Raw genomic sequence first — 28,000 nt, forward strand, 5'->3', positions numbered from 1 at the left:
CCTGTAATGATTTTATAGTTTTCATTAAGATCACCCATCATTCTTCTAAACTCCAGAGAGCATAGGCTTAGTCTACTTAATCTCTTCTCACATGTCAAACCCACCATCCCAGGAATCAATCTGATGAAGCTTCTTTGACTCCCATCTTTCACAAGTATATGCTTCTTCAGGAAGGGAGACCAAAAGTGTACACAATATTTCAGAGGCAACAGAGTCCTATAAATTGTAGCAAGGTGTTTTTACTCTTCTTGCAGTAAAGGCCAATATATCGTTTGCCTTTCGAATTGCTTGCTGTACCTGCATGTTAATTTTTATTGAAGTGTGTACAAGGACACCTAGGAAGCTTTACACACCAAGACAAAGCAGGCCACTTGATTGGTACACCATCAACAAACCAGACGTTCATTCCCTCTATCACTGGCAGATAGTGGTTACAACGTGTACCTTCTAAAATCGCACTGCAATTCTCTTCCAGGCACCTCCTATGCCCACACCTCTACCACCAAGAACAAGGGCTTCAGGTGCATTGGAACGTAACCATTTCCCCTGTAATTTGCAGACCATCCTTACTTAGAAATATGTGGTTCCTTCAATACCAGCTAATCTAAATTCAGCTTGCTTCCCAACAGTATTGTGGGAATACCTTCAAGAGAAAGACTGCAACAGTTTAAGGTGGTAACTCAAGGGTAAACAAGGATGTGCAATAAATGCTGGCCTTGTCAACAATGCCCAGATCCCCAAAAAATTGAAATAAGAGAGCCTTCTGTCCACCCTCACTTTTCCCTCACCATTTAAAAAACCCTGTTTTTTTTTTAAAAAACTTTCCCCCCCTACTAAAGTGGATAAACTTAACTTTTTCACATCTTATTCCATCTCTTCACCCTTTCACTTAGCTTGTCTACACTCCCTTGAAGTCCCTCTCCATTCTCCACAGGTCACATTGCCAACTAACTTCATATCATCAGTAAACTTAGATATATTACACCTGGTGCCCTCATCCAAAGCATTGATGGAGGTTGTGAAGACCTGGAACCTCATACCTCAGAGCCTCCCTGATAGAAAAAGATTAAATGGGTTATTTTCAATTTGTTAACCAATCCATGCCAGAATATTACCCCAATACTAATGCAGGGTTTTGACATGAAACGTCGACAATTCCTTTCCTCCCACAGATGCTGTTCAACCCACTGAGTTCCTCCAGCAGATTATCTGTTGCTCCAGATTCCAGCACCTGCAGTTTCTTATGTCTCCATTGTACCCCAATCCCATGTGCTCTAAATTTGTTTAATCACATCTTATCAAAGGCCTCGGGAAACCCTAATACACCACATTTACTGGCTCCTCCTTATTGATTCTGCTTAGTATGACCTCAGGAAATTCTAAAAGGCTTGTCAAACATGGTTTCTCTTTCAGAGATCCATAGTGGCCATGTCCAGTTCTACAACTATACCAGTGCTTTGTTATCACTTCCTTAATAACACTGGAGTAATTTCATACAACTGATATTAGGCTAACTGGTCTACGTTCCCTGTTTTCTCCATCCCTCCCTTCTTAAATAGTGGGGTTACATTTCTAATCTTCCCATCTGAAGGAACTGTTCTATGATCTGTGGAACTTAGGAAGATGACAACCATTAGAAAAGTGACAATTCACTGTCTCCTCTTTCAAAACCTTATGATGCAGGTCATCAGGGCCTGGAATTTTATCAGCTCTTAGTCCCAGGAATTACTTTAACATTTAAAAAAAACTTGTACTAACATCTTTCAGCTCCACATTCCCTCCAGACCTGTTGTCCTCTACTATTTTTGGAGAGGATCCTCTTCCATGAAAACAGACAAAATATCTGTTCAGTTCCCCCGCCATTGCCTTCTTTTCCAATATCATTCCTGTCTCAGTCGTAAGACACCCATATTAACCTTTGCTAATCTTTTCCTTTTTATACATCTATAGAACCTTTTACAGTCTGTTTTACGTCTCTCACCATTACTCTTGTATTCTTCCCTCCCTTTCCACATCAATGCCTTGGTCATCGTCTACTGAATACTGAGATTTTCCCAATCCCCTTGCTGTCTAATCTTGTCAATATTATTATCCTTTTCTTTTGATCTAACCCTATTGTTAACTTAGCTTGTCCCAATCTACATGGCCAAATCGTGCCTCAAACCTTTTGTTTAGAGTTAAGGACCTGGTTGTTGGCTAATATAAAATTCTATCATATTATGATCACTTTTCCTCTTGGGTTTTTTCTGCCTCAGTGGAATATATATTACTTGTAAACTATATATTAACCGTTGTTTGCAAGGCATAGAAGGATATGGTCCTAATTCAAGCAAATGGGGTTAGTGCCGGTGGACAAAAAAGTTGGACATGCTGGGCCAAAAGGCCGGTTTCTGTGCTCCAAGATTCTGCAACACTACTGTCACACTTCTTAATGTAGTCCCAATCTACATGGCCAAATCGTGCCTCAAACCTTTGTGTTAGATTTAAGGACCTGGTTGTTGGCTAATATAAAATTCTATCATATTATGATCACTTTTCCCCATAGGTCCCTGTACTACCAGATTAATTAAGCCTTGCTAGATCTAAAATAGCCTATTTCCTTGTTGGTCCCTCAATACACTGAGAACACTATCTCCACAAATTCACCCTTGATACTTTTACTGCTAATTTGATTTGCTCAGTCTATGTATACAGTAAAATCCTCTATGATGATTGTATTACACTTAATGTATGCACCTGCAATTTCCTGATTACATCACGTCTTACATCACCACCTACTGTTCAGAAGCCAACAGAAAGCTCCCATTGCTTTCTGTCCCTTACTACTTCATAGCTCCACCCAAACCATTTTCACTCCTGATTTTTTCCAAGATCCTGTCTCCTTACTGCCTTTATTTCATTATTAGTTCTATGCCTCCCCCTCTTTCAACTCTGCTTTCTTCTAAAAGCTAACAGAGTAACAGAAAGTAACAGAATCATACAGTTGCCCTTCAGCTCACCATGTCCATGCTAACCTCTTGCCCAAAAACACTAGTCCCATTTGCCCACATTACAATTGCATCATTCTATTCCTTGCCTACTTAAATGCTTGTCTGAATGTCTCTTAAACACAGTAATTGTATCTGATTCCACTACCTCCTCTCACTGCAAGAACCAGATATTAACCACTGTGTAAAAAAGCCTGTCCCTCAAATTCCCTCTGAAACTCCTTCCTCTCACTTTAAACCTATGCCCTCATTTTTCATACCCCTACCACAGGGTAGATAGTTAAGAATTGTTTTGTCATTTATGCCTCTTATAATTTCATATACCTCTATCAACTCACTCCTCAGTTTCCTTCGCTTCAGGGAAAACAAGCCCAGCCTAGCCTATCCTATCTCGCCCCATAACCAAAGTCCTCTAATCCAGGCAACGGCCTAGTAAATCTCCTCTGCACTCTCTCCAGGGCAACCACATCCTTCCTACAACGTGATGATCAGAACTGCACATAATACTCCGTGCTGTCTAACCAGTGTTATATTCTATACCCCAACGTATGAAGACTAGCATGGCATACGCCATCTTCACCACCATATTTACCTGCGTTGCCATTTTCAGGGAACTATGGACTTGAACCCCAAGGTCCTTCTGTTCATCAACATTGCTCAGCACCCTACCATTTACCGTACATGTTCTATCCCTATTTGACTTCCCAAAATGCATCTCCTCATACATGCCAGGATTAAATTCCATCTGCCAATGAGCCGTCCAACTTTCCATCTGATCTATATTCTGCTGTGGTCTTAGACAAACCTTTGCAATCTACAATACCATCAAATTTTTGTGTCATCTGCTAACTGTGCCTCCTACATCTACATCCAAGCCATTTGTATACATCAGAAACAACATAGGTCCCTAGACAAACAGAAAAAAACATCTTTTCATCACTACCCTCTGCCTCCTATTACCAACCCAAACTTGGATCCAATTAGCCAGCTTGCCTTGGATCACATGCGCCTTAACCTTCTGGACCAAGCTACCATGTGGGATCTTGTCAAATGCCTTACTAAAGTCCACACAGACACAATGTCTACTGCCCTGCCTTTATCAATCTTCTTAGTTACCACCTCAATAAACTCAATCAAGTTAGTGGCACAGATTTCCCTCACAAAAAGCCATGCTGACCATCTTTTTCACTCCCCCCCCCCCCCCAAAATAAGTGGCTCCCTACACTACGATGCAGGGGTCAGTTTCCTCATCGTCTCTGTAGTCTGCTCTCATCCACACAGATGTCAGAAACTGTGTGTCAAAAAAAACTGCAGATACTGGAAATCTGAAATAAAAATAGAAAATGCTGAAAATACTCAACAAGTCTGTCGGCATTTGTGGAGAGGGAAACAGAGTTAAGTGTTACAGTTGTAATGAATGAAACTTCATAATGGATACTTATTGTTTACAGTCAGTTAGAGCTGAGATGGCAGATACTTCAGAACACAGGGCAAAGTAAATCTACTCACCGCAAAGTGTAGCAAATTCATCAGGCCCAGCATATGTCAACAAGGCAGCCAAAGCTTCTTTCCAGTTCTGAAGATCACATGACTGTAGAATTTCTTTCCAATCCCTTGTCACCACAGCATCTATCAACTAAGCATTATATGGAAAATTTAAGAATAAAATTAATGCATCATAATAGAGATCAAGTTAGTGGTCAAAATGAAAGCCATCTTACCCTGGTGATCTTGCTTTTTGTTTTGGCAAAGTATTTTTTTTGTGTCTTAGCCAGAAGTTCCTGTCCTCCAGCTATTGCTAAAATGATGGCATCTGCCATTCGATTATCATGCAAGCAAAGATCAACGGCTCCTTCAAAGTTGCCTGTTAACAAAGCCTGTGTAATCAAACCATCAACATCTGTGGAGTGGAAAGGAATAATTAAAAATGTGTCTTCTCACCAAAATGTCTTAATCCAATCTATTCAGCATAAAATTGTATTTTATTTTATTCCTCCACGGTATTTTAGATGTGGCAATAAGCTGAGCCCCTCTCTGCTCAGGTGGATATAAAAGACCTTGAGGCATGATTCCCACAGCAGGTTCTGCTGGTGACCTGGTCAACATTGCTCCCTCAAGCACTGCCATCAAGAGCAATGAACTGGACAGTTACTGCATGAAGTTTGAGAGACCATGATCTGCAGAAATTAATTGCTATATTGATCTATAATGAAGTGCTGTGTTTTAAAAAGTAATTCATTTGGTGCAGAGCACCTGTGACAACCCAAAACCTGATGTGCAAATTCATTCTCTCCCTTTCCTAAGCCAACATTTACACAATTCTGATTCTGTACCATTTTCACTATTAAGCCTTGAAACAACAGTAGGCATGTGATATAAAACCAGTTAAGATGTTATTTAGCACATAACTGATGAGGGTAGCTTGGTGCAACTTGGTAAATCTGCCACCTCTGCTGCTGTCGGGAGTATTTTGAGTTTTCCTTCTGGCTTCTAATCTACCATCAGATTTCATTTTCTCACAGTTGTTGAAATCTTACATTAAGTCTTCAGTCAACAGCATCACAAGATGGTTGTGCTGAAGCTGCAGGAAAACTCCTGCCAATAGTCCAACCCCTGCTGTTTATTCAGGAAAAGGAGACCAAAACACCTTCTCTAAGCCATGTAACAGCTAAACCATCATTTATTGGGCTGAAATTTGCACACAAGGGTGAGGGAAAACAGTTGCATTCACAGAATTTGACCTTATAATGTCTGCATATGAGAAAACTTTGAAAATTAAATCAAATCTGTACATTACAAATTTTAGAAATTGATGTTCTGAAGAATCTGATGGTCTGGAAGCAAGGTAACAGGAAATAACTTCTGCCAAGAACATCCAGGCAGAACTACTAATGAATGGAAAAAACAAAACCACATGCACTTGCTCAAATAATATTGCATCTATTTTATCTGCAGTTATGCAGCCATGTCACCTACAGAGCTTACTGCACAGTCAAAGTGCGATTTCCTTTAAATGCTGTTACTTCAAAAGGAAACTTTGCAAATTTACTGATGATGATGGCTTGAATTCGCTGGTTTTTGTTGTATGGATTTAAAGCCAGGATAATTTATGAGGAAAAAAAATCATGCTGTGCTTATTATTCCAATTAAAATATTTTGTGAAACAGAGGCAACTATTCATTCCAGCAAGAGCTAATGCAGACACAATGAACCAAATGACCTTCCTCCTCGCATTATATAAATTTGAAAAATCACAGGCTTTATGAAAGTTGTCTCTCGGAAAATCTAACAATTATATCAGTTCGTTTCAGGGATGAGATTTGTTAGGTCAATTATTAAGCAAAAATGTTAACTAAGCAATAAAGTATTGACTTTTGTTCAGTACATAAATTGACTTCTTCGCTATATTCGATGGGAGAAAGTTTACTCTCTCATTAAATTCATTTGAACGTGAATTAAACTTGTACAAACTAATTACCTCCACTGATAGAGATATTGAATTTTGTTCCTTTCTCAACTTGCTTCTCAGATGTGGCCATATTGAGATCCAAACCCTCTTCATCCCCTTCGTGTTCACTTTCCACCTGTTGGGCAACAAGTACACAACTAAATGCATAAAATATGGAAACACTTACAAACAATACATCTTATCATTGGTACTTGCTTTTAATATACAATCCACCTTATTACATGGGCTCCGTTCTCTTCATGTTTTGAAGAGCATACTTGCCAAGGGGTGCAACCTACTACAAGCTGAAAATTAATGACTGTTATAGTGCAATCACAATATAGGTTGTGAAGCATAGTCCAACTCCAGATAACAATGTGCCACCTTAAGGCAGACCACAAGGTATAGTCCCAGATTAGATTATACTTTTCCCTGATGGGTGCATTTGAATCATTGGAGCACTCAAGCAAGAAAGGCTTGATTCATAGCTCGATTTCATTAACTAATCTCAGCCAGGGCAACAGCACAATTGGCCTCAGTTAGTGAAAGGAAAATCAGCTGCAATTCCTGTCCTGGATCACATTCAGCATCCATGCCTGGAAATGTACATGGCAGCAGGAAAAGATACACTTGCCCTAAATGACCTCTCACCATAAACGTGCCAGAATAAATGTGTAAGGGCCATTTACACGAGGTAATGGAAGACAAAAGTAGCCCATCAAGGAGCCAGCATCTTCATGGGGATGAGAAAAGGGGAAGGAGGGACACCCTATTTGAAAACAAAATATTAAGAAAGACATTCACCCCTTAGGTCAATAAGTTAAATTTCCAACACCGAACGCAAGTTTCTGAATGAATACTAGTACCACCAGCACACAGTATTATCATAAGCAGACTGACAAATGACAATAAAAATAAAGTGGGATTGATCTGATACCTCCCCTAGGAACTGATCTTCTATAGCAGGACTGTCTTCAGCACTCTCTGCTGTCTGCTCAGAGTCCCCGGGAGCCTTTAATTGGAAGGGTTAGATGACAACATCATAAGGAAGAGTAGCAAGCACAAGCAAAGCCAGAAATAACAATGTCAGGGACCAAAATGGGGTAAGAAGCTTATTCCACAAGTGATATAGATCATAATACCAAAAGGTCTGTCAGGAAGGCTAGTAAAATATTGCACTCAAGCCAATGAGGAACTGAGACCCATTCAGATCAACTGCAATGATTCTATAGATTTACTTAAATATTAAACTTAAAGTATTAGAATATAACAATGAATATAAGAATATGATGGGGCATTATTTTTTGCTGCTAGTTATGGGCCCCTTCCAGGTTCATCTCTGTTCCTAGGAGGTCAATGGAAAACTATTACATAATCTAGCACCACACTGGCAACTCTCATGGAAGGAACACAAGATGGCTGGTGTGACAAACACTCATCCGATTATTGTAGTACCAACCACCCTGAAACAAAGCACTCTGGCAAAGCAGAGGGAGATTTGTTCTGGATCTTATACATCTTCTCCAACTGGAGAGAACTCACAGCTGATAATGATGTTTGAAATTATGTCATCCCTCAACACTAACTTCCCTCACATCAGCGTACAAAATAATCAACCAAAAAGATAAAAATGCAGAATTAAAAATAAAAGAATCAGACGTTTGAATTTTGATAGTATAGCTCCAAACTCGAGGCAAAGTTGAACACAATTTATCTAGGTCAGAAGGATACCTTTCAAAAATTAAAGCAGCATAAAATATTTTAAAAAGTCTCTTATTTTGCTCTATCTATCTCTTTTGAATTTTTAAACATGATGGCACCACTTGTGGTACTGGTGTTATGGAGATAATGTGCTCAACAGCAGAGAAGTCTTATTATCAATTGTGAACTATGGGGGCATTCAGTCCAAGTACATCTGATGATCAGCTTCCTCAGCTTGGATAAGCCCATCAGGGACAAAGCAACTTAATTACCAATTGGTTGGCTTGTTAACACTGCCACTTAAACCACTTACACTGATTGCAACAGTCACTTAGATACCAGGATGTCATGTCAGCCACCTTTCACCTCCAAGTTCAAACCCTGCTTTGGTAAAGCAGGATATTACACCCTCTGCTCTGCCTTACTATCTACTTTCCCAGTATTCAGGAGGATATTCTTAACTGCACTAAAGTGCCACTGTTCCGTTTGCCACATCAGTCGTGATTGGTCCCTTAGGATGAAACTACCCCAACTCTATCATCCAATTTGGATTTAAATTCATAACAAAGATCAAAGCCGTGTCCAACAAAACTCTGCAATTCTTTAATCTTTAAGAAATATATCAGCCAGTTTAAACAAACATTTTCATCTTGTGGAATAATATTCACCCCATGGTCTGTTCAATGGTGCTAATATCTAATACAAATCAGGCAGATAAAAATTAACCACTTTTTCAGGTTACACAATGATTTGATTTAGTAATTAGTACAATTTTTAAAAAATGTTACTTCAAATCAAAATTATAAACTGAGTAGTAGACTGCTGTGATTAGAGATTGGACAAGAAGGTCATGAGAAATAAGAGGTGTTCAAAAATCACATTGGGTTTGATATTTAAATAGGGGAAAAACCATTTTCATCCATTAGTGATTTGGTAGCCAGAAAGCAAATTTAAGTTAACTTACAAATGAGGGAAAGTTTGGAAGAAATTCAGTGGAATGTACCATCAGCAAGAATGGTAAAATCAGGATCCATAATGGATTTTAAAAGGAAAAATAGATAAATATCTGAAATCAGGAATTTTAAAAAGGGAATGAGAAAATGCAGTGGAATTGCTTGAAGTGGAAAACTCATTCAAGTGTTAAGGACAGATTGCACAATTATTCACCGTCCTGCAAAATTATAAAATTTTATAGTGGACTTTCCAATTGCCTAAACTATAACACTTCAAAAAACTGCACAGTACCTACATTTCTTCACTGGATATAATTAGGAAACATTATTTCTTGTAATAGCCTTAACTTTGGGAAATCAATCTTTATTTCAGTTCAAACCATGAAACAAGTTGAAAGATTGTGGTAGTTGGGTCTAATAATACTGGAGGACAGGAGAAGATTAACTAGGTTGGGGTGTAGAGTCATTGAGAGAAATAGTGCAGAAACGAGCCCATCAACCACCCATTTATACCAATCCTACATTAATCCCATTTATGATTGTCCCAACATCTCATCAATGCTCCCCAAATTCTACCACTCGCCTACTTCCTGCAGAGTAACTTAAAGTGGCCAACTAACCTACCAACCTGCACGTCTTTGGGATGTGGGAGGAAACCCATGTGATCACAGGGAGAATGTGCAAACTCCACACAGACAGTACCCGAGGTCAGGATTGAACCTGGGTTTCTGGTGCTGTTAGGCAACAACTCTACTAGCTGCACTACTGTGTAATAAAGGAAATAAAAGATCTAATGAAAGGAAATAATAAGACTATCAGAGAATATTCAAAGCAACAAATAAGAAGGAAAGACTGTCTTGTCAGCTTGTTTACAATTTGCATCTATCTCAAAGAGGGTCCTCCAAGCGCACTATGACTGTGCCAGTTTTTTTGCAAAAAAAAAATCAAAATTAATCCCCTGATCCTCTCTGCTCACAGACTGCATTTTTCTCTATTTGAAATATTTACCTATTCTTCTCTTAAAAGACGTAGTGTCATAATCTTTGTCACAAGGGCTAGCTCATTAACAACATTCTGCACACAGAAGTATGCAGGGCTTGTACAAGGACAAGAAAAAGCAACTTACAAGACTGAATGACCACTTGGGGAAGAGGAGGAAACAGCTGGGGTTGAGGGTATAACAGAGATACAAAAAGAAATATTCTGCATCATTCTCAAATCTTGTCCAAAGTGAAAATCTGGGTGAACTACAAAAAGGGATGCAGAGATGACAGAAAAGGAATCAAATATGGAAAAATAGAATTTAAGCAAACAAGATACCAAGCTCCAGTGACACAACCCTGTAAATGAAGTCAGTCAGAAAGATAATAAATGATTTTGCAATTTCCTTTATTAAGTCACAAGACTAAAGCACAGCCAATCTATTGGCTTCATGCAAGAGGGAAAAATAACCAGTTAGTTTGACCCAAGTCTTGGGAAAATTTAGAATTTAAACAAAATAACCAAAGACAGCCAGCACGGAATGTTAAAGACAAGTCACACTGGCTGAATCTAATTTTCTGAAGAAGGGAATGATTGTGTAGATAGAGGGAATGAAGAATACTGATTTTCAGGAAAGATTCAAATATGTGACTCAGAAGAGGCTGCTTACAAAAACAATTAGGCAAATGGTACAGAAAGATAAGGGGTAGCAGGGGTCAAAATTTGATCGACACTCAAGAAACAAAATGGTTAGAATTAATGCGTACTACCGAGATTGGAGAATGGTAGGTACTAAATTAACTCAAGGGGTAATGAAAAGCTTACTTTTGTTCTCAGTAATGTCAAATAATTTGTGTTTGGCCAGAGTGAACACAGAGGTTTGGCAAAGTGTAAGGAGACAAACTTGCTTCTGACCACTTCCTTGTTCCATTAAAACCACCACCTTACCACTTTCTTCCAACTCCACTACTTGTAGCCTCTGCTCCCTGGGGAAAACGCATCCTCGGCCAAGTACATTGCCAATTTTGTGGCACATATCCCAGCCCAGATCAGTTCCTGCTCACTCATAACTATGACCAGTAACCAACACAAACAATGCCCCAATCCATCCTCTTGGTCTCTGCTATTTATGATTTCCTCCAATGCTAACATCTTGTGCACCCCCTTCCCTTTGCTCCACCATTGGGACACGTCTTCAGCCTTTTAAGCCAAGAGTTCTGGAAATTCCTCCCCCCAGTAACAAGCTTAAAAACTACCTCTTCCACCAAGCTTTTAATTATCCCATCTAATATGAACAGAGCCAAAGCAGGAGACATTTGTTGAATATCCTGGAAAAATTTTGGGAGATGTTGGCTCAGCTTCTGATTGAAGATCCTACCTAATTTACTCCCTACTGAGGCCAATGCTTAGGAAATCTGCAGAGTACAGAACAAAGTGGCTGAGCCGACATCATCCATTTCATGTCCCCACCAAAACTGCCAGTTTCACCCACCAACTTAGAACACTCAGAACGAGTGGTGGTGAGGGGGAAACATTCAAGAGGAACTCCTGTGTGAGAAAGTTGTTAATGAATTGCAAAGACTTGAAAGTTGTTAAAGAATTGCATCTTTAAAGGGAAGAGTAGATAAATATTTTAAGCAGAGGACAGGGGAATTAATGCTATATTTTTTTTATGAAGAGCTGATACAGTTATAATGGGCTGGACGACCTCTTGAATGCAAATTGGAAACAAGCTGAGAATGTGCACAGGTTTTCAGGACAATTATTCTTCCAGTTTTACAGCCAGCATTGGCAGGGACATGTGCTACATTTCATTTGCTTCATACCATCTGTACCTGATCTGATGGAAGCCCGATCTTGCCTGCCCCACTTTGCAGTGCTGTTGCAATCTAGAGCAGAAATACACAACGTCAAGGTTAAATGGGGCCAACACGAGAGAAACATGCTCAGTTAAACTAGTACTCATCACCTGACTTTCCAAGTACATTGTTAGCAATTAATCCTTTCAAAAGATCCAATGCTACAGTTATCATTCAGTTTATCTTTTTAGCTCACAGATATTATCAACAAATTTTCTTCATACCTTCTCTGCAAGTTCTTCTTGCTTGTATCCTAAAAGCTCCAGGTACTTATTGCGGTGATCTTTCTCAAAATTCACCTGCATTAAAGACCAAGAAATCAGTACGAGTAGCTCCGTGTCCTACATTCTGAGCAGACCCTAGTAACCATGTTGTGTTACACAATCCACTTACCCAGAAAATGTCAAATAATGGAGATCAATAGACTGCAAATGTTGGATTCAAAGCAGAAAATTTTGGAAGCAGAAGATAGTCTTCAAACCAGAGAGAGGGAGAGAAAATGGAAGATAAAGGAAGCAAGGAGTGGGAAAGCAAAGGAGAAAGAGCAAGTAAGGGGAGGAATCGGGGAAAGGAGGCTAGAAAGGGAAGGCCAAAGAGGGGAGCCACAGAGAACAATTCTGGACACAAGAAGAAAATGTGGTCCTGGGTAGAGGATGCCAAATGGGTTAGGAGGTACAAGAGATACTCAGTGCCTATCTGATGATAACCAGATAAACACTAAGCTTAGGGGACAGGTTAGGATATACAGGAGGTACTTAGTTTCTAATGTTAGTTACCAGATTCTACAAAAATCCATCGAGTTTTTGTGAGATTATTGTTCCACTATTAGTGGTTATTTCCTCAATTGACTCTACAGAGGTGACTAGACCAAATGGCAGCATGTACCGGTTGGCTACAAATCTAAAGATGTGATTGTGAGTGGGCCCACATTTAAAATGTCTTAAATAGTACACCTGTCCCAGCATTTTCATGTTTTATTAGTATAATTTTTGGCATGCATTCATGCTCCATTGTGGCATTTGGCAGAAACTGCTGAGGTGAATAAAACATTAGTGTGCATGCATGGATCTACAACACACGATCAGAGGTTTGATCCCTGGTTTGTGCCGAGTTAGGCAAATCTCATGCTAGATGGCCGTTGCACTGTTATGATTACCCTTACCCAGTTACGCAATGAGCAAATGGCCTGGACTTCTATACTTTATTGGTTAACAATGATTGATGGAGGAAGTCGATGTTTCAACACTAGACAAGATTAGGATCAGGGTCAGTTGTAGTGCTTGTGCAGTTGAACAGTATCAAATTTCTGGGCTTACACTGGATGACTGAGGAAATATAAATACTACGAATATAAAATAACTACTAATAGTGGAACAGTAACAAAAAGTCAATGGAGTTTGAACACAAAAAACAGAAAACAGTGGCAAAGAGAAAAAAAAGCAAGCCACGCAATAATGTTCAAGTGAAATTAGACATGAAGTATTCTGTTTGAGCCTCTATTGCCCGAGTTACAACAAAACTTGGAGCCAAAGGACAAAAAAGACATTTAAAAACATTCAAGCTCTGAGGAGCGGCTAAGGAATCTTGGCCATCTGATTGCCAGGAAAAGGTGAAGATTTTAGCAGGATAACTCCTGAAACGACCAAATAGTTTTGTCGATATCAGTTACAGCTGAAGCAGTTAGTGTTTTTTTTAGTGAAAAAGTACAAGTGGACTGTGGCAGAATACAGCGTGACCCAGGGTTGAAAAAGTAGCATAAATTGATTACGTGGTCCCAATTATTTTTTGGAAAACGAGAATACGAGAGATTACTATTAAAACCTAAAGCATCTACAAGCTCAATTTAAGGAATTATCCTTTATTTACTTAACAGGCCATCATTCCTGGCCATTTTGCAGGGAACAATTACTTCCATGGAAGTAAAAATTAGGAAAAGGGCAGTGACTTTGGTTTCTTCCCTCTTTAATATTGCCTTGTAGTTATCAGGGGGAGGGAACGGAATGCAGGTTAAACCTGATGGAAGACTATATTGATAAGGTATCTTTATTAGTCACATCTACATCGAAACACACAGCGAAATGCATCTTTCTGCATAGTGTTCTGGGGGCCGCCCAAAAGTGTCGCCACGCTTCCAGTGTCAACATAGCATGCCCACAACTTCCTAGCCCATATGTCTTTGGAATGTGGGAGGAAACCGGAGCACCCGGAGGAAACTGGAGCACCCAGAGGAAACCCACGCAGTCACACAGGGAGAACATACAAACTCCTTGCAGACAGCGGCCGCAATTGAACCCAGGTCGCTGGCGCTGTAATAGTGTTATGCTAACCTCTATGCTACCATGAAAAATTCCTGACTTCCCACTTAGTTGCCCTGTTGTACTTACGAGGTGCTTTGGCACCTGAAGACCACATCCCAATGGCCCAAGGGGATGGAGAATTCTAAGCAGATCCACTCTTACAATTTTCAGACAACCCCAGGATTTTGATATTACTGATACCAATTTCACAAGTCTATAGACCTGTGACTGCTTACCAACTCAAAGTATTCAAATGGGTATTGCACAACTTTCAGGTTTTATATAGAAAAAATTACAGAGCCTTGGACTGGGCTATAAAGTTGGAAACTTAAACTGTGTGCCATAGCAGTCAGCAGCCTTCCCCACAGGTACACAACTATATATTAGAGATCAGAAGTAAGCTGTCAGGAGTCCAACAATTCTTTCTCCACTTGTTCTCACCTTTAAGAACCCCCAAACATTTCTTTCAAAGTCTGTCTGGGCAGCATTAATTTTCGACTGGCAATACTCCACAAAACTTCCCGAATGTATGGTATTCTGCAGCTCGTTGGAACGGTTCAGGAGTTCCGACTCGGTGACGACTTGGCTGACGAACACCTGGAACGGAACTTCCTGCTGCTGAGGCTGGGGCTTCGGATTCTGAAAGGTCACCAGCTTTCCACCAAACTTCACAATGGAAATTGGTGAAACATATAATAAACATGCAACAGAAAGAAGAACAGGCCACTGGTTAAGTTCACTTTACAGCATTGGCAAGTGCATACGTATAGGTCACATTAATCAATTTAAACTGTATGCTAAAACAATAGCACCTGCAAAAAAAAAATCACTGCACCCTCACAATGGGGTGTCAACCAAACTCACTCCATAAATGGAGGGGTAAGGGGGTAAGTCTTTCCTCATAACAGAGAAGGAAGGTGGGAGGAAATAAATAAAATGGAAGAATTGCATTGACTGAAATTAAATAACATTAACTGCATTGCATCAAAATGCAATATGGTTGCTTCACTGCTGCTGCCATAACAGTTCAGCAGCTGAGTACACCGCCAGATATTCAGCAGGAAGGACCCACGTTCAAGCTACAGGAAGCCAAAGCCAACAGGGTAGGTGGTGAAAACAGCTCAAGTAGACTGGACTGGATACATAAATTTAGAGTCATAGGGCAATACAGCACAGAAACAGGCCCTTCAGCCCACTGAGGCCACACTGACCAGCAACCACCCATCTATACTAATCCAACATTAATCCCATTTGTTACTGCCCCCATATTCTCATCAACTCTCCCCAGATTCTACCATTCATCTAAACACTGGGGGGAATTTCACAGCAGCCAATTAACCTATCAACCTGCACATCTTTGGGATGTCATATCATATATGTTTATTAGTCACATGTACATTGAAACAGTGAAATGCTATTTTTGCATTAACAACGAAGGCAGCCCGCAAGCATCGCCACGCTTCCGGCGCCAACATAGCATGCCCACAACTTCCTAACCCGTATGTTTTTGGAATGTGGGAGGAAACCGGAGCACCCGGAGGAAACCCACACGGTCACAGGGAGAAGGGGCAAACTCTAGGCAGACAGCACCCAAGGTCACCTGGTCTCTGGCACTGTGAGGCAGCAGCCCTACCAGCTGCACCACTGTGCTGCCCTGAACCAGCTGAGCTTCTCATTCTTGGCAGCTGATGAGATATCCCTGGGGTCAAGTGCCTGTAACAGTCAGATGAAGAAGGGAGCAGCCTTGCTGTGATGGCTCCTGCAGTCAAATTCTGTCAGTGTTTGTTGCCTTACCATCACACACAAATCTTAGTCGTTCTGCTGAAGAACAAATGGAGCTGTTAGATTCATGGTCCAGAATGATTGATTGATTGATTGAAGGGAGGGAGAGCTGGAAAAGCTTAGACATTTTTTTAAATGACATACCATGCTGTAGATTACACAGTTTTCAAAACTTACAGCAAATGTAGCTCCTACAGGACGGCGGATCCACTTGGGTGGCTTTTTAAGAGGCAGCACAGTACTAGGCTGAGTGATGGACTGGGGGAGCTGCAAGGGAGGAAGAGCTTGTCCTGTACCGAATGGATCCAAATTCCCAAAGGAGGAGGAAATCTATCACAGAGCAAGGAAAAGCATAAATGCACACTTGGAGTCAAGGAGGCATCATTTAAGAATTCAGATAGATGCTTACACCAAGGTCATTGCTGAAACCCATGTTGACCAAAAGGCTTCAATAACCTAACTGTGTCTATAGTGGCTCATCCATTCTGGATGCAAACAGATGACATTTAGTAGGAGTGAGGAGGCATGGATAACTTGCTTGGGTAAACTGAACAGCTCAATCACTGGCTTTCACTTGTGGAGTTGTCTATATTATCCGTCAAGAGAAATCCAGCCCTTCATCACTTAACAATTTATTTTTTTAAAATGCAATTAGAAAAAAGAAAATCACCAAAGCTGAGACCAGTTTACCCACATCCTCACGTGGGGATATGCTGTGTGGGAAAATTTAAAGAAGACACCAATGACAGCAAAACAAAAATCCTGTGTCAACATTAAGGTAGATCTTCCAAAATCCAACCCAAATGGTTTTTAAAGCAAAATATAAATGCTGTGAATTTAAAGCTCATCACAGTATGACGCATGCCAAAATGAATAAATCTAGCCCATCGTCAGAAAATTACACATGAAAATTGATGAGCTGCTGTTTAAAAACCCAACTGGTTCAATAATGCCCTGCATGTCCCTTGGATATTGGGGGGAGGCTTGGCCTGATTTGTAACCTGACTGCTTGTGTTGAATAGTGCTATAGGAGCTCACAATATAGTCAGCTCATGCAGTACTCATACACTGAGAAGATTGTAGGCATGTTTTACGTCTTAACTGAATTCTGAACTAGTTTCCACAAATGCTGGTGCAGCATAAAAGTATCTCTGCGAAGGAACCAATGACAGAACAGTGACACAACACACACCAAATCAGTTAGGTCACTGATGGCTTTGCTCAATATTTACTTACATTGTCAACCTGTTTCTGCCTTTGTGCATCTAGATTTCCACCCATGAGGGAATAGATGCTGATGCGGCCATCAAAAGCAGCAGCGGAGAGGACAGCGGGATTCCTGGGGCACCATTGAATATCAAAGCACCACTGTGTAGCTGTAGGCAGCTCGTACACAACCTGGTCACAGTCAAGAACGAGAAAAACAACAGTAAACCACAGGATACATTGTTTGAATTCAATCACATGGTACACTTTGATTTCTGATTTCACCAATGTAAAATTAGAAAATAACTTGCGGGCAAGTGTCATTGGCAATGCCTGTGCATTTGTAGCATTGAATACAGTGTGCACAATGATAAAAGATTGCTTGAATCAGTAGGTTCCTGGAAACGCACTGAAATGTGGATTCTGTAGTCTGTTCACTTGGGGATCAGGAAATGTGAATTCAGAATGTTCTTAAATAATTTAACATTTTACAGTAGCTGTCACATTATTCTGTGAAATAACTCCTCAATAGAGTACATGATTCTGCTTTCTTATTTTCTGCACGAGTCCCATGCTGGGCTCCAAATGATTTGCATATATTTGTCCGCAAGCCTCTTATGTGGAAACTCATTGTCAGAGAGAGAATGTGATAGAATTTTTATTTTGATCTGTGTAGTTTCCAAATCGCTATCAGATACTAGCTTAACAACAAAAATGCCAAAAATAAGTTAACGTCTGATAAAGCTTTGGAAACTGCATAGATAAAAAGAAATTCTATCGCATTCTCTATATGAAATGAGTTTCCACATCAGAGGCTGTGCTCACTTAGAATGAGAGCAATGGATAACAAGTTATATGCAATGGATGTTTTTCAGTATTTGTGGAAAGCAAATTGGGACACTTTTTGGACAGCCTTGAAATCTAATTTTCACCCTATTCACGCGAAGTGTCCTTTTTTTGACCCGCACAGAGTGACCTACAACTCTGAGCCTCCCCCAGTGAGAAATTCACTGATGTTCCCAGTGTGACCTACCTCTGCAGTGTTAGGGTTCCAGCAAAGCATGCGGTTGTCCTTGCCACAACTCAGAAGTAGCTCTGGGTCTGCCAGGCTCCAGGCAATGGCTAAAATTCCTCTGCAAAACAGAGTTAATTCAGAACATCAGCAAGAATGAAATGTTGCTCCTCAAATTTGAAAGAAAGCATCAGGATTTAAAGTTATATTGTGCAGTTTTTCCCCTCAGTTTTCCTCTCTTGTGGATCATCCAAATGTACACTTACACCAGAGTCAGTTATCTTCTTGCAGCTCAGCCCAAACAGGCCTCCTTTGCATAACATTCCATATAAAATACTGGCATGGATAATGCTCTCAAGATCTGAGTGGGACTTGAACATACATTCTTCTCACTGGGGCCAAATTCCCCAGAGTGAGACCTGGGGACAATGAGTGGCATGAAGACATCAGAAACAAACCTTCCTCCATGATGAAGAGTCACTGCCAATTGGCTTTGCATGCTGATGCACTGAGAACTCATAGAGGACTGACAACTCCTTGTAGAGGACCTAGTGAAGGCAGCGTGGTCACACACTGAGATATGCCCACAGCAGCTTTGAGAAATATAACTGAGCATGGTATCAAAAAAAGGGCCGTGAAAAGTTAAAGGCCAACATGGCTGACATCATATCATATCCACTGACATCATCCCAAAATGCACGGGTTGGTAGATTAATTGGCCACTGCAAATTGCCCCTAGTGTGTAGGTGAGTGGTAGAACCTGGAAGTCAACGAGAATGCAGGGAGAATAAACGACGGGATTAATGTGGTATTATGTAAATAGGTGGTTGATGGTTGATGCGGGACTCAGTGGGTTTCTGTGCTCTCTCTCTCTCTCTCTCTCTCTCTCTCTCTCTCTCTCTCTGTGCCAAAGTTAACGTAGATTCAAGAAAAATTTGCTAACTGTAGATATACAGAAAATAAATGGACGTCTTAAGAAAATCGAGATTTAAAAAAAAAATCAGATTCCTGACAGAAGTATAATCTGTTCAACTCGGATATGAACCCTACCTTGTGTGGCTTTCCAGCATCCGCAGGGGAGATGTTGCAAACCTGAGGTCCCACATCTGAATCACAGGCATTCGGTCATCCTCTGAGGCAACGGCCATCTGCGTAGCAATGTCAGGATGCCAGGCCAGGCCCGAGCAGTGCATCTGCCGATGGGTAAACAACAGTCATACATGATGGCACGTAGATACTGGCAGCACAGTGCATTGGTGACTTAAAATCAAAGCACTTCCAGGTGACTGATCTGGTGGGGAAGGGAAGAAAGGTGGGTGGGGGGGGGGATGGATGTGTGCAGGGAAGGATGGCCAAAGAAAAGGAAAAAGCACAACAAGCCATGGGCGAGAGAACAGTGAGGGGAGGGAGGTTGGGAAGAAGAGGAAGGAGGACTTTGGGGGTTGGGGAGTGAGAAAATGGAGGTTGAGAGAACAAAGTGGGGCCAGGGGCCAAGGAAGAGAAATAGGGGCAGCCAAGAGGGCAGATGTGGGAAGAAGAGAGCTGGGGGCGAGGAGGGGGGGGAGGAGAAAGAGGAAAGGAGGATGCGAGAGCAGTGCAGTGATGGGGAAATCTAACCAGAAGGTGAAAATGGCTAAGTTCGGAGCAATGGGCAGGGCAAATACTGTGGGAGCTGTTGCAGACCACAAGTGCCCCACAACACCAACAGTACTATAAAGCACCAGAAAAGTGTAGGAAAGGGAGAACCAGCGGCAGAAAATACTAGGTACAGGTTAAGAGGATAATCAGATTCCTTTTTACCATGCATATGGTCATCAGAAGTGTCTGTGGTCTGTGATTTCATGTAACAGTAAAATCCACTGTCTTTGGGTAGGTTATTGTAAAGAGGGAACCGAGTGCACAAGCCTCTCCTGTTGGTATACAGCCTCTGCCTCAAACTCTGGTCACGTCTACTCATGGCAACAAGTGTCAAGACACCTGACTTACCTATGCTGAATCACAGGGTATTTTGGAAGGACATGGCTTTAAGGTGATGGGTGGGAAGTTCAAGGGAGATATCAGAGGGAAGTTTTTCACCCAGAGAGTGGTTTGTGCATGGAATGCGCTGCCTGGGGTTGTGGTGGAGGCTGATACGTTGGGCAAGTTCAAGAGATTGTTAGATAAGTACATGGAGGAATTTAAAATAGGGGAATATGTGGAAGGGGTTAGATAGTCTTAGGCGTGGTTTAAAGGTCGGCACAATATGGTGGGCTTGAAGGGCCTGTATTGTGCTGTACTGTTCTATGGTCTCCAAGATGCACAATGTGTATACCCATCAGCGTATGTTCATGAGGTCCCAGATCAGAGGTTCCACCTATGGGTTAAATAGCACACTCCTGTGGGTGTGGCTCACTTGGCTCAAAGTCATTGGAGTGCAGTCCCAAAGACGACTTTACATAAGCACCATTGAGCCACACCTGTGACAATAGGCTTCAGACATATGGGCATTTCAAGGTGGGGGGGGGGGGGGGTGGTGGTTGGCCGGCGGTGCAGGTCTGTGTCCTCAAACCTGCCCAGGATGTAAAATTAATAAATGGGGAGGACATGTCACCCTTACTTTTACCAGTGAAGAAATCAAACAGGAGGTTGACGATTGGTAAAGAGCAAAGGCAATTATCCTCACTGGTGAGAAGGGCCATTTTACCTTCTGGGCCAGTTGCACCTACCTCAAACAGAGCAGTTCCCAGCCAACCAGGTACTGACTTGCCGATATCTGCATTGCTCTCTGGGTGCATGAGAATTATCATGACAGGTAGGCAGCATGGGTCCCCAAGAATTAAAAGGTGAACATTCTCTAGTTCGGTAACTGGAATTGCAGAACCACTCACCCGGCCTGAATGAAGACTTGCAGTCAATAATCAACATGTGAATGACAGTGCTGATCGAGTGGGAGCTATAGAATTTCAACACTGACATCACTACTCTTCAGGAGAGCAGATGGCTGGTACCAGACCAATTACTCTCTCCAGCAGCTCAGCAAAACTGCGGACAACCATCCTAAACGTGGTGCAGGCTTTCCTGTCAGCATCAGATCGATACTGATAACTGAGAAGTTTGTTGCAACTTCTGAAAACCTTACATCTCAGCATGTAACGTCAGATGGAGATTTCTGTGCTTATGCACCAACACTGCATTTATTTCTGAAGTCACATTGTGATTCTGTCAGCTAATTGCTAGACCTTCCATGAAGACCCTGGCTAAGGTCCCCACTGACTTAAAGTGTGGTGCCCAGGGATTTGTTGCAGCTTCTCCAATTGTCCTCATTTGTACCACAATGTTTGCATCTCGCAGGTTAGTGTCATCCCTCCAATAGAGGTGGTGGTTACAGAAGTACGACAACAAATGAGATGTTCCATGCTTAAATTCAACTGAAATGTCATCATTACAATATGCTTCCTGACATGCAATGGAAGCAAAAGCATCTCCAAGCTCAGGTACTGAAGGTTCCTCATAAAGTTCATCCAAGACAGGTACTATGGAAGAGCATCATGCATGGGCCAAGTGATTTCCATCTCATACAAGTACAACTCCAAATAGTGCTCTACCTAATCATTTCTTTTCATGACAGAAGCCACTTCTATTAAGTGGGTCTCAAACCTTTCTTTATTCCGGTTTCTTCCTGCAGCATCACAAATGACACACCTTAAGGACTTCCGTGCTTCTCCAATGTTATCTGGCAGAGACTGCCCCAGTGCTTCTGACAATTGTTTACATTTGTTGTCATCTCTTAGAAATGCAAGTATGATGCTTATCAAATTGTCATGTTTAGATTTATCTAATTAGAGGACTCCAGTGCAGGAGCAGGCAAGTCTTGCTTGGGGATATCCCATCCAGAGGTGTGTGTGTGCAGTTTTGGTCTCTTTATCCGAGGAAGGATTTTCTTGTCAGGGAAGGAGTGTAAAAGAGGTTTACTGGACTGATTCATGGCACAGAAGGGCAACAAATCCATCAACATACACGTGGAAGAATGCCAGCCAATGTCACCAGAAAGTGACTTGGAGCTGCTGGCAATAATATTTCGCCCACAGATAAAGGGCTGCCTTTCTATGTTCACGGGCAGCATCGTTCACCAGTCATGTACATTAGACAATTATAAGCATGCCAATGACGGCTCTCCGAATTTCCTGGACCTAAATTACTGAGACTGAAGCACCTCATGGGAAGTGGAAAATTACTCCAATATGCTCTTGCCAAAAAGAAATCATACATTGCTCATATCTGCACCTGAGCAAAAGACCCAGCACGTAGGGAACAAGATCAGATTCTGAAATCTGATTTTAACACACAGCACTGCTCAATGAGGTTCTGAGCCACCAACTCTTTGCCCAAAAGTATTAAAATGGATTAAGCTTTGGTGCATTTTGTTTAAGACTGCATTTTAAGGAACCTAATGATTCAATACATCTGTTAATTTAACTGTGCTGAGTGGCATGGCAACAGTAGCAGTGCTTTCAGAGGCAGTGGCCCTGCATGAGGAAAAGCAACACAGACACATTGAACACTATTTGATCTTATTCCTGCGAACACTCTAGGGAGACGTGCCATTGGATTACAGCATTATTCTTGTTGCATAGCACCAACTCAACACGTTCAAGTGCATTTAATGTTCTTTGCTGCAATTAAACGACGACACAGGCTGACCCAAAGTTCCCCTGGAATCCCACTTACTCGGTTGGTGTGGTCGCTGACTTTCAATATTGGTTCATTCTTCCGCAGGTCCCAAACAACAGCGCGGCCACTTGGGTTAGCTGAAGCCAGAATATGCTGTACTTGCCTGTTCCAGGCCACGCAACTGACGTCTTCAGGTGGCTGAGAAAATAAATATTGATTATGGAGAATCAAAAATGCATATACATGTGGCCAGTTTGAATATCAACACCTCTATTTAATGAAGAATTTTACATTAACTTATTAAATCAGAAAAGGAATTTCAGTGAATAAAATTGTACTTCTTTGCAGTTCACATGCACAACAAGAGGCAAGATGAAAGTTGCATCCATGAGAGATTAGTTTGACTATTTAATAATGTTGGTAGCCATAATCAGCTGGAGGTTGTGCTTTTGGAAATAGTTTTGGATGATCTCCTGAATCTTTCTTACAATGGCCACAAGTGCAATATTTGAGGGTTTTGTGACCACATTAATAGAAATGGAAAAGGTTGGTTTTCAGGTGCATTATACATGGCAACAGTGATGCAAGTACATCATCTGATAAGTAAATGACATGGGAGATTAAACTTCCATTGAACAAAGCTCTTGATTTCCTGCAGTAAAAGCAGCCATCTAAACACTTACTGTCAGATCTAGACATAAACAATGACTGGACCAATATGGGAAGCAATGGTCTCTGATATATAACAAATAACATTTATTCAGCAGGTTTAATCAAACAAAAACATCTTGGAGAAAAGGTGCTGAGGTGTAACTTTTCTTGGAGAGTTTCAGGATATAATCAAAAGCTTAATAAGCGTTTCTATTTTAAGAAGTTGTGCTGCACTCAGACAAACTGAAGAGTTTCCTCACTCAGAGTACGGCACTCCTGGAATACCCCTGAGAAATGCAGAGAGCAGCATCAACCATTACAACCTCACAAAAGCCACCAACTCTGCCAATCCAGAGGGACAGTGGAGCATCCTGCTCAGATTTGTCTGCCTGTAGAAATGCTCCTTCACCTCAAGTCTGCTACATGATGGGACCCAAGCTGTAGTCTTAACCAATAGATCCGCAAAAAACAATCTCAGCGCAGACTGAAGCAAGGCTGCATCTTTGCTCTAACATTTTTCTCAATCTTCCTCATCACTATGCTGAAACCTTACCTCCAACAAGCTTCCCACTGGAGTGCAACTAATTTACAGGACAAATAGGAGACTGTTCAACCCACATCATCCCACTCCAGAACCAAGGTCACCCCAACCTGAGCAGCAGTATGCAGATGCCATTCGTCTACGCACGTGGTCAGAAGCCAAGCTCCAAGTCATCACTGACTCATTCACTTAGGCCTACAAGAGATTGTCACTTGCGAACATACCAATTAGGAGAAGAAGTAAGACATGGCCCCTGTTCTGCCTTTCAACATGATCACAGTTGATCCCAAAAACAAAAGGTCCTCTACCGACCTGCTCCAGGTGAACAACACTGCTCCCCAGTAATGAAAGACTCCGGAAAACATTGACTACATCCCACGTCTCAGGAACTACCTCTCAACAAAGGCAGACATCGATGATGAAAGTTACCATCAGTTTCAGTGCACCAGCACAGTCTTTGGAAGTTACAAGTAAAAAAAGTGTTTGAAGATCAAGACCCCAAAGCTCATGGCCTACCATACTGGAGTGACCCCTTTGAGACATAGACTACCACAGGAGACATACCGCCACTGCTGCCTCCATAAAATCCTCCACATCAATTGGCACAATACGCGAACCAATGCCAGCACTTTCTACTGGTGAGACACGGAGACAGAGACCGAGAGTACAAGAAGTGATGAACGTACAAGGCTTATAAGGAGGTGGAGTTCTTTAAATGTGTGCAGGAGAGCTATTTGAGCTAGTACACAGATTTGTTTTTATTATTCCAAATTAAACTTCATTCATCATAAAAAAAACAAACTATATACAACAATAAAACAATGCAAACCTTTACATTTGTGTACGGATCAATCACTAGTGTTACCTTTTTATAAAAAACCACAGCACCGATGCCACTCGTGTGGCTCCCTGGGGTGCTACCCTAATCCCATATAATTTTTTTTAAATACAAAATAAACTTTATTCATAATAAAAGACAAACTATATACAATTACAAAACAGTGCAAACCTTTACATTCTTGTACAGATCATTCATTAGTGTTACCTTTTTATATAGAAAACAGCACCGATGCCACACGTGTGGCTCCCTGAAAGCTACCCGGTCCCGTATTTACAATATTTAGGGGCTTTCTCGCCTGTCCCCGCCCCTCCCTATAATCCAGCTCGAGAGTGGACAGTACCTTACAGTAATCTTCAGGAATGTTGCCAGGCAAGTGGAGGAGGTGTCAGTAGAAGAACATTTTGGAGATGGTGACTGTAATTTGAAGTTTTAAAGGTTGTTATAGAGAAGGACAAGGACAGACTGGAAATTAAGGTCCTGAATTGGGGGAAGGCTTATTTCAATATGATTATACAAAATTTAACAAAAGTGGACCAGGAGCAGCTACTTGCAAGTAAATCTGCAGGCAACCAATGGGGTGCATTCAAAATAAAAGAGTTCAGGCTAGTGTGTTCCCATATTGGTGGACGGCAAGTTTAACAAGCGACATCAAGGGTTGGGTTGGATAAAGTAGAAAAAGTAGTGACCAAGTGTGTAAGTGAGGGTGGTGTAGTTGATGTAGTCTACATGGACTTTATTAAGACCTTTGACAAGGTTCCACGTGGGAGGCTGGTTTAAAAGGTTACAGTCCATAGGATCAGGGGAAATTTGGTAAACTGGATATGAAACTGACAGAAGGCAGAGCTGTTTCTGTGATTGGAAGCCTGTGGCCAATGGTATGTCATAGGAATCATTGCTGGGATCTTTACCGTTGGCAATATCTGGATGTTAACGTAAGAAGTACATTCACAGTTGGTGTTATGAATTGAGGTCAATCTGGTTACAAAAATGATATTGATCAGTTGACAGAATGGCCAGATGGAAGTTAAATGTGAGATGTTACATTTCAGGAGAACTAAAAAGACTAGGATTTATACAATAGGTGGTAGGACCCTAGGATGTACTGACGAACAGGGGTTCTTGGTGCACAAGTCAAAGGAACCCTGAAGGTGGCAGCACAGGTAGAATAGGTGGTTAAGAATGCATATTGGAGACTTGCCTTTATTAGCTGGAACACAAACCATAAGAATAGTGAGGTTATTGTACAATTATACAAGACATTAGTTAGGCCACAGCTGGAGGACTGTGTGCATGCAGAGGAGATTTATCAGAATATTTGTTTTAGCTATGCAGTGAGACTGGATAGGCTGGGTTTGTTGTCCTTAGAGAGAAGGGTGAGGGGTGACCTTAAATTGAGATATACAAAATTATGACTGGCGTAGACAGTTGACAACTTTTCCCCTTAGCAGTGATAAGCATGACTCAAGAGCACAAGTTTAAGGGGTAGAAGATTTAGAGGAAATTTGAGGAAGAATTTTTTTTTACCCAGAAGATGGTTCAAACCTGGAACTCTCTGCTTCAGGAAGTGGAAGAGGTAGGTACTCTCACAACATTTGAGCCACCGTGACATAGAAGGCTACGGGCCAGGTGCTGGGAAATGGTACTTAACGGCCAGCACAGACACAGTGGGCCGAAGGGCCTGTTATCGTGCTGTATGAATCTGTAATTGTAAATTGTGAACCCAAGATTGACAGGCAAAGTACTAATGGATAAGGAATGAAGAAAGGTGCATAGTCATGTCATAACCAGCCATAATCTCAACAAGTAACAGATCAGATAACGTACAAAGTTTTCTGCTCCTATCTTAAATTAATGGCATTTTCAGTGTTCATTAACAAGAATCTGATTATTTCGTTATTCATGGTGTTGTTACTTACAGTTAGCAAAAATCAAATATTGAATGGAAAAATATAAAGCAGTGGAGGTCATGATTGGGCCCAATGAGCATGTGCCAGCTCACAAGTTAGTCCCCAACTCTTTTGCATTACCCCTTGCAAACAATTTTTATTTATCTAATCCTTTGCAATTTTAAATACTTCTCTCAAACCTCTGCCTGGACTTCTAATTTCCAAAGATTACAACACCAACTTCCTGAATCCAGCCACATGAGTCTAATAATTCACCTATGGAACCACTGTATCACATGTTATGGCATTTTCTGTGTAATTTGGAGGAATTTATAAATCTACTGAAAATTAAGTGAACCTTTGGCCAAGAGTATAATCCAGAATCTACTGTAAATTTACAGATGTAAATTATCAGTTTTATACATTTAAAAAGGCTTGCACAACAAAGTAACTGCACAATACTTCAAAATTCCAGCGGTTCTTATTTATTGAAAATGAATAAAACAAGGAAAGATTTCATTTTGTAAAGAACTTTAAAAGAAAATCTCAGAGAAAGGCAATGTCAAAGTCTAATTAACAGTGGGCTGAAAAGCAACAATAAAGTGTTCTTAACCAATAAACACAGTGTGGAAACTAATCTAAGCTCCAATCTACATTTAAGGACCATGAAGCAGCAACAGAAACTTATGGCACCCCTGTAATTTGACTCCAATTAACAAAATATGGAAATGATAAAGTACAAAATAAAATAATCTGATTGGGAAAGATTCCTTCCATTTGTCAATTAAGCAAAACTTTAGGCAGAAATGTAAAGAACCCTTTACAACTTTCTCCAATACCCCTTAACACAAAAGCAAAATACTGCAGGTGCTGGAAATCTTAAATAAAAGCAAAAAGCGCAGGGAATAGAAAGTCAGATGGCAACTGTGGAGAGAGAAACAGGACAATAACCTTCCCTCAATTCTGATGAAAAGCCATCGACCGAAATGTTGAAAACTTTTCTCTCCACAAATTCTGCCTGATCTACTGAGTATTCCTGGTATTTTGATATTATTATGAATATCCCTTTCTTGCTACAATATGGCAATAATCCAATTTAACATTGTACTTTTGCTTAGTTCCCCAAAAGCTCCAAAAGTGATTATTCAATGCTATAACAATGAACAGGGCAGACAAGGAAGAGTGCAAGATTGCTAAGTGATCAA

The 28,000-nt window shown here is 41.0% G+C and overlaps 1 protein-coding gene across 1 annotated transcript in view; it reads right to left on the reverse strand.

Annotated features, from left to right (window-relative positions):
- sec31a (SEC31 homolog A, COPII coat complex component) overlaps positions 1–28,000 on the reverse strand; it is an 83,856-nt gene that overhangs the window by 36,491 nt on the left and 19,365 nt on the right. The window contains 12 exon segments of the mRNA XM_052036586.1: positions 4,497–4,623; positions 4,709–4,887; positions 6,466–6,571; positions 7,373–7,447; positions 11,906–11,959; positions 12,154–12,228; positions 14,668–14,892; positions 16,186–16,338; positions 17,245–17,406; positions 18,248–18,347; positions 19,277–19,419; positions 22,934–23,074. Coding sequence (XP_051892546.1) covers positions 4,497–4,623; positions 4,709–4,887; positions 6,466–6,571; positions 7,373–7,447; positions 11,906–11,959; positions 12,154–12,228; positions 14,668–14,892; positions 16,186–16,338; positions 17,245–17,406; positions 18,248–18,347; positions 19,277–19,419; positions 22,934–23,074 — 1,540 coding nt within the window.

The sequence above is a fragment of the Pristis pectinata genome, chromosome 2 (assembly GCF_009764475.1).
Source record: "Pristis pectinata isolate sPriPec2 chromosome 2, sPriPec2.1.pri, whole genome shotgun sequence".
In the NCBI taxonomy this organism is placed as follows: Eukaryota; Metazoa; Chordata; class Chondrichthyes; order Rhinopristiformes; family Pristidae; genus Pristis; species Pristis pectinata.